Below are 13,586 nucleotides of genomic sequence, written 5' to 3' on the forward strand. Positions count from 1 at the left end.
TTCGTTGATTAGCGCAGCGTTCTTATTATAATAATATTGTTACACGATGGAGTGGGCAAGTCTCGCATAAGTCGAGGTGATTAATGACATACAATAATTGAAGATGTGTTAGAAACTGTGGCTGCCGTTACGATGTAATTTATTTTAATTGTACCATAGCAATAAAGCGAAAAAGTCCATACGAATAGCAATTTGTTATTTATATATATATATATAAATAGTTTGTAAACAGATTGCAAGTATTTTTTTGGAAGATGAGTCAATTTTACAACTGTTTATTAGCTGATACATAAGTACGCTTGTATGTGCGCGTAGGTTCTAAGGAATTTTTTTATTTATCAAGCTTTTTGAATTTCATAATTTTCCTATTCTCTTTCTGTGGGAATAAGAGAGACAGGCTCATGGCTATTTGCGTGTAGAGAAACAACCAGATAGCTGCTAGCCCCGATTTGGAAGTGTATGTTAAATGTAAAATTTAGTAGAGAGGATTGCCGTTGAAGGGGGCAGCACTTGCCAGACAATTGCACGTGGCGCTATCTTCAGGTAATCTTGAAACTATTCGATTCTCGATCAGTTTCGATTGTTTCCTAGAAGAAGAATTATTCGACAATCGTAACAATTAATTCAGTAAATTATATAATAAAAATAGCTAACGTTTAGGCAATAATTCAGGATCTAGTATTCGCCTTACTTTAGTACACGCGGCAAATTAAATCTCATTGTTGAATCTAATTGACCTCGACGCATATACATATTTTCTCTAAAGAGGCCAAGATTTTCCAGTTTACTCTGTTTTAGAGTACCGGAACGGTCGATAACTCTTCCAAAAGATTTCCTTGCGAGAACCAGATGCTTGGTCGGTACGGGTCTTGTGGGTTCTAGACTCCTGTGAAATATCTTTACCGTAAAGTAATAAAGAATCTCGACAAGACTTACAAAAGAGCCTCCCAGGCACAAGCCAAAGATCCCGCCGAAGGATGCTGCAAGGGAATGTCCATTTTTGAATAACTGGTCGAAATTATTTTTATTTTTTACTTTCATTTTTAACTCACCCAATAAATTATCCCAGCTCATGAGAATCTCACGACGATATTTCAGGCAGGTGATATCGCGGAAGTAAACGTAGACCAGAGAAAGATTCCTCGTGTCTAGATTCTCCCTGATGAAATTGATCAAGTATAGTATAGTATATGATCAATAAGTATTTAAATGTTATTCTTGCTATGAGTTACAGTTGATTTATTAATTTTATCTCTTACAAAATAGGAGCAGCATGATTAAACGATGCCAGTGTTGCAGTCTCCGTGCGGACTGTATAGGACTTATCACTGCATTGTGGTAAACAGGAGCATTCAGCCTTGGCGAAGGTTCTATTAGTATTTTCCGTGTCTATCGGTGTTTGCAAACTGGATAGGATTCCTTTTTTTATATACAAAAACATATAAGGTACTATCAATAAAATTCCGTGTCTCCATACAGAAATAATGTTAGTGATATTCATAATATTCTTACTTCTGTAGGTTCTCATGCAGCGAACGTCAGTGAGGTCGCATGTTCTTACATTTTTAACTGCAAGAAAAAGGGCACTGAGTAAAGACAAAAAAGTTAAAGATTAATGAACTTCAAACTCACATATTGTTGGATAGTAAAACGGTATGCAATTACAGAGATTTATAATATGTTCAATTCTGCATTGCGCAACGCACGACTGATAAGTATACGCCATAGTAAACTTCAGTGTGGTCTAGAAAATTAGGAATCAAATTAAAAAAAACACATTCAAATATTCTTAAAAAAAATTTCAAGAATATAAATTGACCTCATCCTCGAACCAGCAATTGCGCCTGCTAAGGTCAAGATTCCTCACATTATCCATACTTTCAATTATCGAAGCAGAAAGTATTATGGCAGTTTCCTGTGATGGTTGCGTCACAGCCGTTTGCAAATCGACATCTGGATAATCCACAGGATCATGAATGAGTATAGATGCCCCTACATAGGACCTCACGGCCCCTGCATATGTACTCCCTTCCATGTCGAGTACAACACTGAGTCCAACGTCTCTTCCGGCACCGGGTACCGTCTACCATTTCCGGTAAACCAGTATTTATTATCACAGAACAAAATCCTCGTTAGCATACACATTTTATTTTGCAAATTTGTTTAATATGTTTAAATCTTTTTTTACCCTCCATATTCACACTGGTATTTGAAGGCACATTCGAAATTTCCATCTCAAGTTTCTCCAACATGAATAGAAGTCGCTTAGAGGAAACTTGGCTTCTTCCCCTAAAAAAATCTGGGCAGCAATGGAGTCCTACCTGCCGAGTCGCATTAGGGTATCACAGCCCAGAACACTGAAAATCTAAGCTAGTCCTCAAATATCCAGTGTGTAGACGGAAGGTGAGTAAAACAAGTGTTCAGACGCAGGATCGATTTAATTTTTTGAATTTTTCTGTTTCATATATACCTGGATTTCGTTCACTCCCGGATACCACTCGGTTGTACTGGTTGTTGTGGTCGATTCATAAGTACTGTAATTAGCTGCATCTACTTGTAAAGACGTTACGCTCAGAGTCCTGTTGTGTTAAGTAATTATACAAACGTGAAGGAGACCTAATCAGTGTGTCTATATAGACAGAAACGTAATCGTTACAATTTCTGAGTTTTCCAAATTACTATATTGATAATCGATAAGAGCGTTACTTCTTGTAGTATCGAATTCTATAGAAAGTTGTTCTGTGTCGAAGTGAGATAATTGTATGGGTGATTTCGCGTGAAAGAATTGACAAGCGACCTTAATGAGAACGTAAATAAAAGGTCGCATTGAAAAATTATATTTGCCGAACAATTAGTACTTGTAGGTTAATCATCGCACGGAAAAAACAATTTTAGCGTTTAACCAGATCGATTGCTTTACTAGAAGTAATGACAAGATTGGAATCCCTTTGAGAATTACCACGAAATCATTATACTATAACCACACTCATAAACTCATTACGTACACGTTCGAATTCGTGACCGTGGCGTGATAATTAAACGAGCAGCATAGACCCTCAATGGATTTGACTGTTTTGAATAATTTTTGACAATCGTATGAACGTCCCAGCCAGGCACACTTGACTAAAAGTTTGTCACATGGTTGCATCAGCTGTAAAAGTAAATCAGTGATGCATCCATAAAATGAATCGAATGAAAATTGACATTTAAGAAATAATATCAGCCAATCTTATCTTAATTCACAGAGTCTCAAGTTAATAACTTAATTAATTAATGATCGATCATTTTTTAATTACCCTGTGCATCAAATCGTCAATTGTTATCCCAAGTGATCTGATCAGTTTCAGAGCTGGCATGTAGTTCGCTGTAATGTATTCAGGCTTCACTAATGTTGGTAAGGATGTAAAGAAATGTTCAATTTCCGTCACATTTAATCCGTGACGCGACCTGCACAATATTAGATGAAAAATATGTCAAATCAGCTGTTAAAACCTGTCAATACTTATGAATCAATAACTTTGACTCGTTGAACTTCTCTATGCTATCACTCACAATTCTTCTGCAAGTTTGTCCGCCTCAGGTTTATAAATCTTATTGTAATTGCAGATCGTCACTGAGGGAAATGACAGACTACGAATAGGACTTGTGGTTGTATCAATGGTCGTCACTGTGGGAGTCTTCGTGAACCTCTGCCACACGAGCAACATAAGGATTACGCTGAGAACAAAACCCAAAAGACACACCTGCTCTTTCGAACATAGGTTGGATTATAATATTCTTGAGTAATAATTATTAAAAATTAATTTTACTATTAGCAAATTCTTAAAGCCATCAAAATTCTTGTTCAATCGAATAAATATGGATCGTTACCGCAAGCCATATAAGTCTCTCAAGAAAATTCGATTCGTATGCTGTTATGTATCGAAAACCATGCAGACTAGTATTGTCGCAATAACTTTTTAATTCTTTTTGTATTTTTTCACTAGCGCAGCGCCACACGCGTCGCACGACATATCTTCTACGTTTCTTGCCTAGAAAAAAAATAATTGGTGTTGACACCAGTGAAATTTCTCAGGAGTGATCAACTTCTCAGTCTCAGGGCAAAATTTGCTTCTTAATAAAATAACAGCGGATAAACGAAAAAGTACATTATAAGTTTTTTAATTAAATTTTATATTATTTTCCCCCTATTTTTTAGCAACCGTCACCCACCGTTCTTATGAAAATGCAACTTATGATTTATTGGTAAGTCCCTTAACGACTCCATAAGTATTGTAAAATTTCGCTAATGATTCTGTTCAAGATTATAATTCTTTTTCTTTTTCAAATCTTCGCACGAAGCTCACGGGTTCGCATGGACACGTCAACTGAAAAACCGATGAACCTAATCAACTCCTTCGACGCATGTCTAAAGCAGAACTGTTGCCCTAATTGTTCATGCCTTGCTCCCTTTCTTTCTCTCTCTCTCTCCCTCCCTCGATCCCTCTCCCTATACATATGAACTTATAGTGATCCACATACAGGGTGTTCCGAAATTACAGGGGTAAATAAACAGGGTATGGCGGTGTTCGGGAGGCACCACTGATCACGAAAATGACCTTCTTTTTCTCCGGAAGGTCATAGTTTTTAAATGGGAGCAGGTCAAAGTTGACCAATCAGCGGGAGGCGTCAAGAGAAACGTAGGCACCTACGAACTCTGAGTTTTCTTCCCTCGCTTTTGTTTCTCGGTGGCTTGTTTCCAATAGGCATGTCTTCGGCTGACGTCATCCTGCCCGAAGCCACCGAGAAACAAAAGCGAGGGAAGAAAACTCACAGTTCGTAGGTGTCTACTTTTCTCTTGACGCCTCGCTTTGATTGGTCAACTTTGACCTGCTCCTATTTAAAAATTATGACCTTCCGGAGAAAAGGAAGGTCATTTTCGTGATCAGTGGTGTTTCCCGAACACCCCCATATCCCGTTGATCAGGTAATTTCGGAACACCCTGTATAATGATCAATTAAAAGTATAACCACATGTATCCCGAAGTGTGGGGAAATTGTTCACATGTATACGTATATCATAGCTATCTGTATTCAAAAGTAGAACCCATTATTATACATAAGTTTTAGTTATTACCAGCAGATACTTGATGCTTCTGCCATTTTGTGACTGGCACGCAAGCACGCATTAGTCATATGTTTCAATACACTCATTTACATTCTCATGCGCATCTAATACAATTTATCTTATTGCTTTCGTTATACACGCACCCCATTAATAGTTATTCCATCATCCACAGTTATTATAAAAATTTCTACCGAGGCTTCTCGTATATTTTAATCCTGATGTAGATAATAAAATTTATACATATACATATACTTATACGTAATTAGGTAAGTTTTAGAAACATTGTTAAAACGTTAAAAGCAGATTGATATGATTCAGCAATGTTTCTAAAACGTATCTTAATGTTTTATGCTGTATATTATTGTCCTTAGATTAAAATCATACAGTTCTACTCTTTTCGAAGCGATCAGCTGTTTTCTTGATAAACAGGAAGATCATTATTGGAAGAAATTGATATACTTAATAATTTTAATCACAATTAAATTATTGGATGTGATAGATTACTCGCATTAATTCATATTAGCAATTTTTATTATATATGGGATTAATCAGCTGAGAGCTTCAAATTTTAGGACGCAAGATGTAAGTTAACTTCTGTAATCAGTAGCGTAGCGACGCCCATTTAACTTTGATCGATTTTAATACCTCCGTTCGCATGCCAACGACCAAATGTATTGTTATATAAATTCTTGTTCATTCGCTCTCGCAACTGTTTCTCTCTTGAATTCTATCTGGCGTTAATTATAATAAATGCTAAAGTTGATTTACGATGCTTGTGGTAGGTATAACGCTTACATGCGAATTTCCCATAATTAGCTACACGCATCTTATGCTATATCCACATACACAGTATATTGTATAATGATATATTGCGTATATAAATTTTATAGGTATAGTAACGCGCACGCATTATAACAATAAAGATAAAAATTATTAATCGCTAAAACATATGATATAATTTATTTGTATTGTTACGCCTAGTGTATGTGTTAGCGAACGGTAATGGACAAATGGAATAAGCAGTAAAGCAGGTAAAAGAATCACTCTTAGGATACAATACTTCTGCTCGATGACTTCACCGACTATTTTTATTGTATTATGCTTTTATTGCGCATAGTTTCAAAATGATACAATTTAATCCACTTAGTCGTTTTGTAGGTCGGCCAGATTAAATATTATGTGTTCGTAAAGTCATCCTCAATTGATCAACTATACTTGTCATCGATCCGACAACATTGTATTCTCTTGCCTCTTATCCCTCTTTATCCCTCTTAGCTCTTAATATCTTCACGTGGCGACATAACGAAATTGATGTGCGAACGTCACTTCAATCTTTTTCTTCTTCTTCCTTCTCTTTATTGTCTTAATTCCACCTATGACAGGATCAAGTGCCAGACTTTGATGGTCATCACCATTGACGACGTCAATGACGTCATGATTCAATACAGGAAATAAAAAGGTGAAGAAAATTTTTATTTTTATTTTTATCATTTTTACCCAGCTAAACGCAATGACGACAATGACCGTTGCGCAAACAAGGCTTAAAGTATTATCTGACTGTATTATGAAATTTATTTAATAATTTCTCTCGTGCAGGAGGACCATTTAAAATATTATCACTCTACTTGAATCTTTGTACATCAAGAATTTAGCTTCTTCACAAACACAATACTGTTTTATGCTAGCAATTAAAAATTATACATTCCAAGATGCCAGCGATATATCAGTCACTCTGATATTGACTTTCGCCACCCCTTTTTTTAATGATACTTAAACAGGGTATAGTTCCGGCTCACCCCCCCTCCCCTCCCCTAATAGACAAAAGCTGAAGTCACGCTTCTGGACAATTATTTATAAATTATTAAAATACAAAATCTTTTCTGATTGCCACCTTTAAGTATTGACGTCATCGACATTCTTAATTATTATATTAATTTTGTTTTTAAAACTCTGCATAATTATTCCTGGAAATTTATTAACGCGTAATTACACAGAGCTTGACAAAGGCGTACATGTATATGTAAAGCGCAAATAATTAATGTGAAATACTGTGTTTACAATGGCCAAGAAGAAAATATCGCTTCCTCAAATTGCTAATGGACAATACAGTATTGTAATACGAAAACGTGATGTTTACACGCGTGCGCTATGAAAATCATGAACGAGAAGGGATGCAAAGGAAAAAAGCAAGAGATCCTGCCGCTTGGAGAAACACGCAATCAGAACTTCGCCGTCCGGGATTACAGACGCTTCTTAGGGGACGCTCGCGAAGGATCTTTGAAGGCCCAAGAAATATATCACGGCATTTTGGTACATGACATCAAACGGCATCTCGAGGCTTTGAGCTTTGAGGGCGCTCTGATTGTTTCGTCATGGAATAGACGGCATACGGATTTGACAAGTTTGATATTGCTAAGAGAGAATTCACCGAATATTTTGGATTGTAAAGCGACGTTCACGCGTCAACTGCAGGTAAAACGATTTTCCGGTTAGCTTGGAGCTTTGATTCTAATTATTTATTGTAATTGAGAGACGGATAAATCATGAGTCACATATTATAGTTTCCTTAGTGTTTTAATTCATTTATATGAGAATTTCATATTTTTTAAATTTTTTCATACTTACGGTATGAGTATTCTATTGGATTCTTCTTGTGAAACGTAAATTGATATATTTTTTAAATTTTTATCCAGTTACTATGTATGGACTTTGAGAAAGTGCAATAGTAAGTGAAATTAGTTTGTTGATAAGCCATAATATTTGACGTAATATAGTAAAGACTTTGGGCTCAATTTAATCGAACATTGTGGAAGGCGACTGTATCAAAACGTGCCATTACACTTGGAATGAATAATTAAAATAATATCGTGTCTTAAGTCAATGTGGACCTGCCTATTATTTTGGGGGAATAAATAAAATTACGCTTTGCCAACAAGTTTTTTATCTTATTCATACTTATGTCAATCTATAAACTGAGTGACTGATTATTTTACGGAGTCAAGCTGTTATCATTCCGAGCAATATATCATTAATGACACTCGCAGTATGATAGATGGTATTTCAAGTAAATATTCACTCTTATCTTTTTTACTTTCTCTTATGTTGCAGAATGGTCCAAAATATTTTTGATAGCTACGTGGCTGAGCAAAAATCACGGTGCGAACATCTACTCAGCCTGGGTGAGTATGTTTTTCAAAGATAGTCCAGACACCCATACAGTGTAGTAGATATAATTAAAATTCTTGAATTTGATTGTTGTTATGGTAAATTTTTTATCTATAATTTTATATGAAAATTTAAGAAAAGCGACTGTAATGTTAATCAGGCAAATTTGAGGTTATGAATAATCTATGATCATGCGGGTACGTAATTAGCCGTGCCAGCCTTGTTATTTGTTATCAGGTTATATACGAAAAGATATGAATATTTGAATTTGGGTATTTGTTAACATTAGAAAACAACAATAATACAACGGGAGTTCGATGTCCGCCGTCATTTGATCGTTTACTGTGCTGGCCCAGCACCGGTGCTTCAGAAACTGCCATCTTGCCTTGTCCACCTAGTTTTGCATTCGGATACAATCCTAAAAATGCAACGGCAAGCAAAATCTGCTTGTCAAGTGGACGTTGGTATAAAAATTTGGACGGAGTCACGTGGAGTAACTACAGTCAGTGCAGACCACCAAGAGACGAATACGTCACAGCAATTGCTGACATTACTGAATTGTCAAATAGAACGAACTACGGCCCGGACGGAAATCTAGACTTAGTGAACGTAAGGAAGAAGCTACTTTGATTTGTCCTTTAATATTAATTTTTGGAGTTAACAATTTCTTTATTACAGAAATGGTTATCGGTCATCAAAACAGTTTCGCAGATCGGCTATGCATCCTCCTTTACTACGTTGGTCATAGCACTGGTGATCTTCTCCTTTCTCAGGTTACTGAATCCTAAAAAACTGATTCCCTCATGTTCTCACTATTACGTCAGCTTCAATGTCATTCTGTACTTGACTCTAACGTTGCTTTCTTTTATGTATCCAGGAAACTTAGAAATTCCAGGAACAGGTTGCACAAGCACTTATTCGTCTCGTTCATCATGAGAGCGTTTATGGCTCTTCTGAAAGATTGGCTGTTCGTTGGCGGCGTTGGATTAGCCTGGGACGTTGTCGCAGTCGATGGAAAAGGCGTCTTCATAAAGGAGCACAATGTACAGAATACGAAAATAAGACTGAAAAGAAAAAAAAATACAGTAGAGACATTTCTTCGTGTATATATATTCGATTCTCAAAGATCTGGATTTTTATTTTGCTCAGACTTGGATCTGCAAAGCCATCACAAGTGTCTGGCAATACTTCATTGTTGCCAATTACGCCTGGATACTCATGGAGGGACTCTACTTGCATAATCTTGTATTTCTTGCGTTCTGCTCCGACACAACCGCCATTACCTTGTACGTTTCTTTAGGCTGGGGTGAGTAATTTCAATAATGTAAAAATTATCAGATTGATACTTATATTCAGTTATATCAATTTCATTTCGTTTTCAGGACTGCCCTGTATCGTAGTTATACCCTGGATCGCAGTTCGCATCATACTGGACGACACATTGTGCTGGACAACGCACACAGATCAATCATTATTCTTAATAATACGGATACCAATAATGATTTCAATTTTGGTAAGTACATATCGTATAACAAAAATATATATAGCGAATAGCCAATCAACAATTTTTCTCTAATATTCAAAATGCACAGTTCAACTTTATCCTGTTCCTCAATATCGTGAGGGTCCTATTGGCCAAATTGAAGACGTCCTTGCAGATGCAACGAAAAAAAATGCGGTACAGGTAAATTACCTAAAAAAATCAAGGATTTAAAAAACATTTTTATATCTTTGTTTCGTTAAGTTTAAAAAATTTATTATCTGTTTTTACAGAAGGTGGGCCAAGTCCACCCTTGTACTCGTACCGCTGTTCGGCGCCCATTATACTCTTTTCCTTGGTTTATCTTATCACAAGGATTATAGAGTGGAGCTCGTTTGGCTATTCTGCGATCAATTGTTCGCATCGTTTCAGGTATGAAGAATTCGATGCGCCTTAACAAATTTCGTCTCTATTGTGTTAAAGAATTTCAGGGTACGTTTGTCGCTCTTCTTTACTGCCTACTGAATGGCGAAGTCAGAGCTGAGATGAAGAGAGTCTGGAAAGCAAGAAAGTCACGAAGAGGGGTAAACTCATTGATCTTGGCTCATAGGGATACCACGACAAGATCATTTAATCCAAGATCAAATTGTTACCGCCATCGTAGCAATTGTGAGCGGGCACTCAATCCTGAAAGGGATCAGGCACGCGCGATTATGGACCAGGATCAGGAGGAGATCATGAATCAATAAGTGTCTTCTCCATTGTGAAAGAGATCGTAGAGACATTATTGTTCTTTGAACAAGGTATCCAGGATAATGGAGAGTCACGTTACGTAATGAGATCGATGTAATATGTGTATGTGATATTATTGATTTATTGATGCCTCCGTTTTATAATTTATTAAATTATTAAATTTATTATACATTGGGATGGTCGCTATCAATGTTCGATGGATCAATGTAAGAAACAAATGATATTATTGTTCGTATGTAGTTATCATTAATAAAATCATGACTGCGATATTTTTATTAAAATTATCACGTCAATTATTTATTATTAAGGACATTCTACAATGCAATATAATAAGAAATAAGGAATAAGAAATAAGCAATAAGATTTTCATTTGATATTTACGTAATTTCATTGGATCCTCCAATCAAGAAGGAGAAAATTGTTTTTAAAACCGAGCGTTTACTAAGCCTCTATGATTTTGGTGACGTCTTGGACATAGCAACGATATGGAAGCGGTTGCTAGGGTCTTTAAGGACTTCACGTAGCACGAAACGTGATGACTAACATCGAGCATGCTCCGTTCCGTAATTTATAACGGCTTACGTTAAAAATACATAGCAACGATACGGAAGCGGTTGCTAGGGTCGCTGAGGATTTGACGGAGCACGAAACGTCATTGTCAAATGTCATTACCTGTCACCTGTCATTATTTGTCAATATATAAATATAAAAAAAATGTGTATGCGTTTATTCATACAGATAAGTAAATCATTACTTCATTTTTAAAGTCACGATGACTTTTATCGTAGAGAAATTTCATTTCTCTAACGATATTGATAATGACCTCGTCTATAGAGCTGGTAATGACAGGTGACAGGTAATGACATTTGATAATGACGTTTCGTGCTCCGTCAAATCCTTAGCGACCCTAGCAACCGCTTCCGTATCGTTGCTATGTCCAAGACGTCATAAAAATCGTAGAGACTTAGTAAACGCTCGGTTTTAAAAACGATTTTCTCCTTCTTAATTGGAGGATCCAATGGAATTACGTAAATATCAAATGAAGATCTTATTGCTTATTTCTTATTCCTTATTTCTTATTATATTGCATTGTAGAGTGGCCTTTAACGTTGGTTTGTGGCAATAGTTTGTACTGTTTACTTGATGATATGCAAACATTAATTCCTTGGTGTACTAAATAAAGTGTAATTGGGCCCTCGCAATCATGAGCTACCGGGTTCGCGACTGAGTATTATTTTTTTTAATCAGGCCACGCTGCGACCACGAACATATGGAAAAAAATTATTGGAAGAATAGTATATGCGTTAGTAATACAGAAACGTCCACTCGTCAGGCGGCGCGTCGACGCCGAAATAAAATTTGGACCATGAAAATCGGCTCATTGGCAACCTCCCTACTCATCTCTGTCGCTACTAGTAGAACAAATGTTCAAACCTTTGCGATTCACGAATAGCTGGATAACCCGCGAGAAAAAGAAGGAAAAAATGAGTTGCACAGAAATATTGAAAATTCGCAACATTTAATAAAGCTTGCCAAGTGTTACTAAACACTATTGGATCCTGACTTACTTTCGAAATTTATTCAAAATATGAAACTGAGGCTAAATTGAAATCTCGCAAAACATACGGAGTAGAATCAAGACAGAGCCGCTTTAATGAGAAATTTGTTGCACTGGCATAGAGGTGGTTTACTCCTTAAATGACGTTTCTTCGAAAAACGCAAAAACATGTGTCTCCTACTTCTTTTAGTAGTTTCATATGCAATTGGTTTTATCAAATTCGAATCGATAGTTTCATTGTTATAAAAACTTCGAACTTTCGAATCCCTATACATTTTTATGCATTCACCCCAGACTGGGAGAAGAATATATAGATGACTTAACGATTTTACATTATAAAAGAAGTATAGGAAGGGTTGCAATATTTTACATTTGAAGCGATGATAATATAATTGAATACACGATAATAGCAAAGTTATTTAAAACAGAATTTTCAAATGTATATACAACAAGATAGTATATACAAAACTATAACATTTATGATTATAACTACTATAATTATTCGCAACAGCCTCAATTCATGGTTTATGCAATCATTTTTTCATTTTTTTGGAATAACCATAAAATATAGACGTCACCACAGGGAATTATATTTTATAGTAAGATTATCGTCAGACTAACTATATTTTCTTTAATGCAACAATATTTTTCTCTCAGAGCACCAGAACCGACCAAAATGCATTTTTCAATTATTCATCATGAGGATATCCTCCAATTAGTCCCATTTAAATATCTCGACTGAAAATATGTGAAAACCGCCCTCGAAGAACCCAACTTTGGGGATTGATTTCACCCCTTAAAACCGTTTTTATTACCTCTACATGTACATTAAATTGTCTCTTACATTTTGATGAAGAGTTACATATTTCAAAACGAACGAAATCGGAAGGGGACACCCAAGGTACCTTCCTTGTCAATCAACACTGGTACATAGTTAAAAAGTTCAGTGTGTTTGTTTTTACAATTCCTAACAGTGCAATCCTTAGCAAAACACACGCATCCTTCTCTAAAATTACGAAAATTTAAACTATAATGGTAAAATACAATCTACTTCAGTGAAATTCCATGTAAATGCGTACTTTGTAATAAAAATTATGTTCAGAGCCACGCGTGATTTGCTAACGATTGCATTGTTTCCGAAATATAAATCACAGCAGATAGAATCGTCCAACGTACTGTTAGCAATCCGAAGCCTCTGCTGTATTGAGAGCGACAATGAACCGGAGCGCTCGCGTGCCTGAAGACAGATCGGAGCAGCGCGGAGTGGGGAGTCTCGCACATGCGCAGTAACTCTTTCAATTCTAACACTATACCCTATACTTAACCAAAAATTTTGTAATACAACGTAAAACTCTGTCAGCAAGAGTCGTTTTTAACCCTTTCGATACGACGGGTGACCATAGTCACCCGCGAGAGAACACCTGCCACACACGGCAGGTGACTGCAGTCACCCGCCACAGAACGCGCGCTATACACGATATACATGCGCAATGTGTAGTACACCTTTGGCGCGGCGCCACGTTC

At 36.4% G+C, this 13,586-nt stretch overlaps 2 protein-coding genes across 5 annotated transcripts; one reads left to right on the forward strand and one right to left on the reverse strand.

The window, feature by feature from the left end:
- Window positions 1–261: 261 nt before the first annotated feature.
- Window positions 262–13,434, reverse strand: LOC107268875 (sodium channel protein Nach; the record flags this gene model as incomplete). Its single annotated transcript, XM_025086156.1, has 12 exons — window positions 262–587; window positions 692–980; window positions 1,053–1,159; window positions 1,260–1,569; window positions 1,633–1,744; window positions 1,820–2,083; window positions 2,471–2,579; window positions 3,006–3,151; window positions 3,297–3,447; window positions 3,553–3,743; window positions 3,871–4,031; window positions 13,239–13,434. Coding segments are annotated over 12 exons (2,148 nt in total), but the record flags the coding sequence as incomplete, so codon positions are not given.
- Window positions 6,952–10,805, forward strand: LOC107268908 (secretin receptor). Of its 4 annotated transcripts, XM_015742157.2 has the most exons (10): window positions 6,952–7,578; window positions 8,215–8,285; window positions 8,561–8,880; window positions 8,950–9,044; window positions 9,149–9,314; window positions 9,421–9,577; window positions 9,654–9,784; window positions 9,864–9,955; window positions 10,045–10,183; window positions 10,243–10,805. In XM_015742157.2, the coding sequence occupies exons 2-10, from the start codon at window positions 8,216–8,218 to the stop codon at window positions 10,498–10,500; spliced, it is 1,428 nt and encodes a 475-aa protein (XP_015597643.1). In that variant the 5' UTR covers window positions 6,952–7,578; window position 8,215; the 3' UTR covers window positions 10,501–10,805. The 4 variants fall into 4 exon arrangements, with proteins under 4 accessions (XP_015597643.1, XP_024941947.1, XP_024941949.1 ...); XM_025086179.1 differs by lacking the exon at window positions 6,952–7,578 and having other exon boundaries at window positions 7,979–8,285; XM_025086181.1 differs by lacking the exon at window positions 6,952–7,578 and having other exon boundaries at window positions 7,979–8,285; window positions 9,421–9,557; window positions 10,243–10,375.
- Window positions 13,435–13,586: the final 152 nt, after the last annotated feature.

Source organism: Cephus cinctus, unplaced genomic scaffold (genome assembly GCF_000341935.2).
Source record: "Cephus cinctus unplaced genomic scaffold, Ccin1 Ccin1_scaffold0596, whole genome shotgun sequence".
Taxonomy (NCBI): domain Eukaryota; kingdom Metazoa; phylum Arthropoda; class Insecta; order Hymenoptera; family Cephidae; genus Cephus; species Cephus cinctus.

Coding starts and splice junctions, on each gene's coding strand:
- LOC107268908 (XM_025086179.1), top strand. CDS start 8,159: ATGGTATTTCAAGTAAATATTCACTCTTATCTTTTTTACTTTCTCTTA. Junction 8,286..8,560: donor CGAACATCTACTCAGCCTGG/GTGAGTATGTTT, acceptor TGTTAACATTAG/AAAACAACAATAATACAACG. Junction 9,045..9,148: donor GTGATCTTCTCCTTTCTCAG/GTTACTGAATCC, acceptor TTATGTATCCAG/GAAACTTAGAAATTCCAGGA.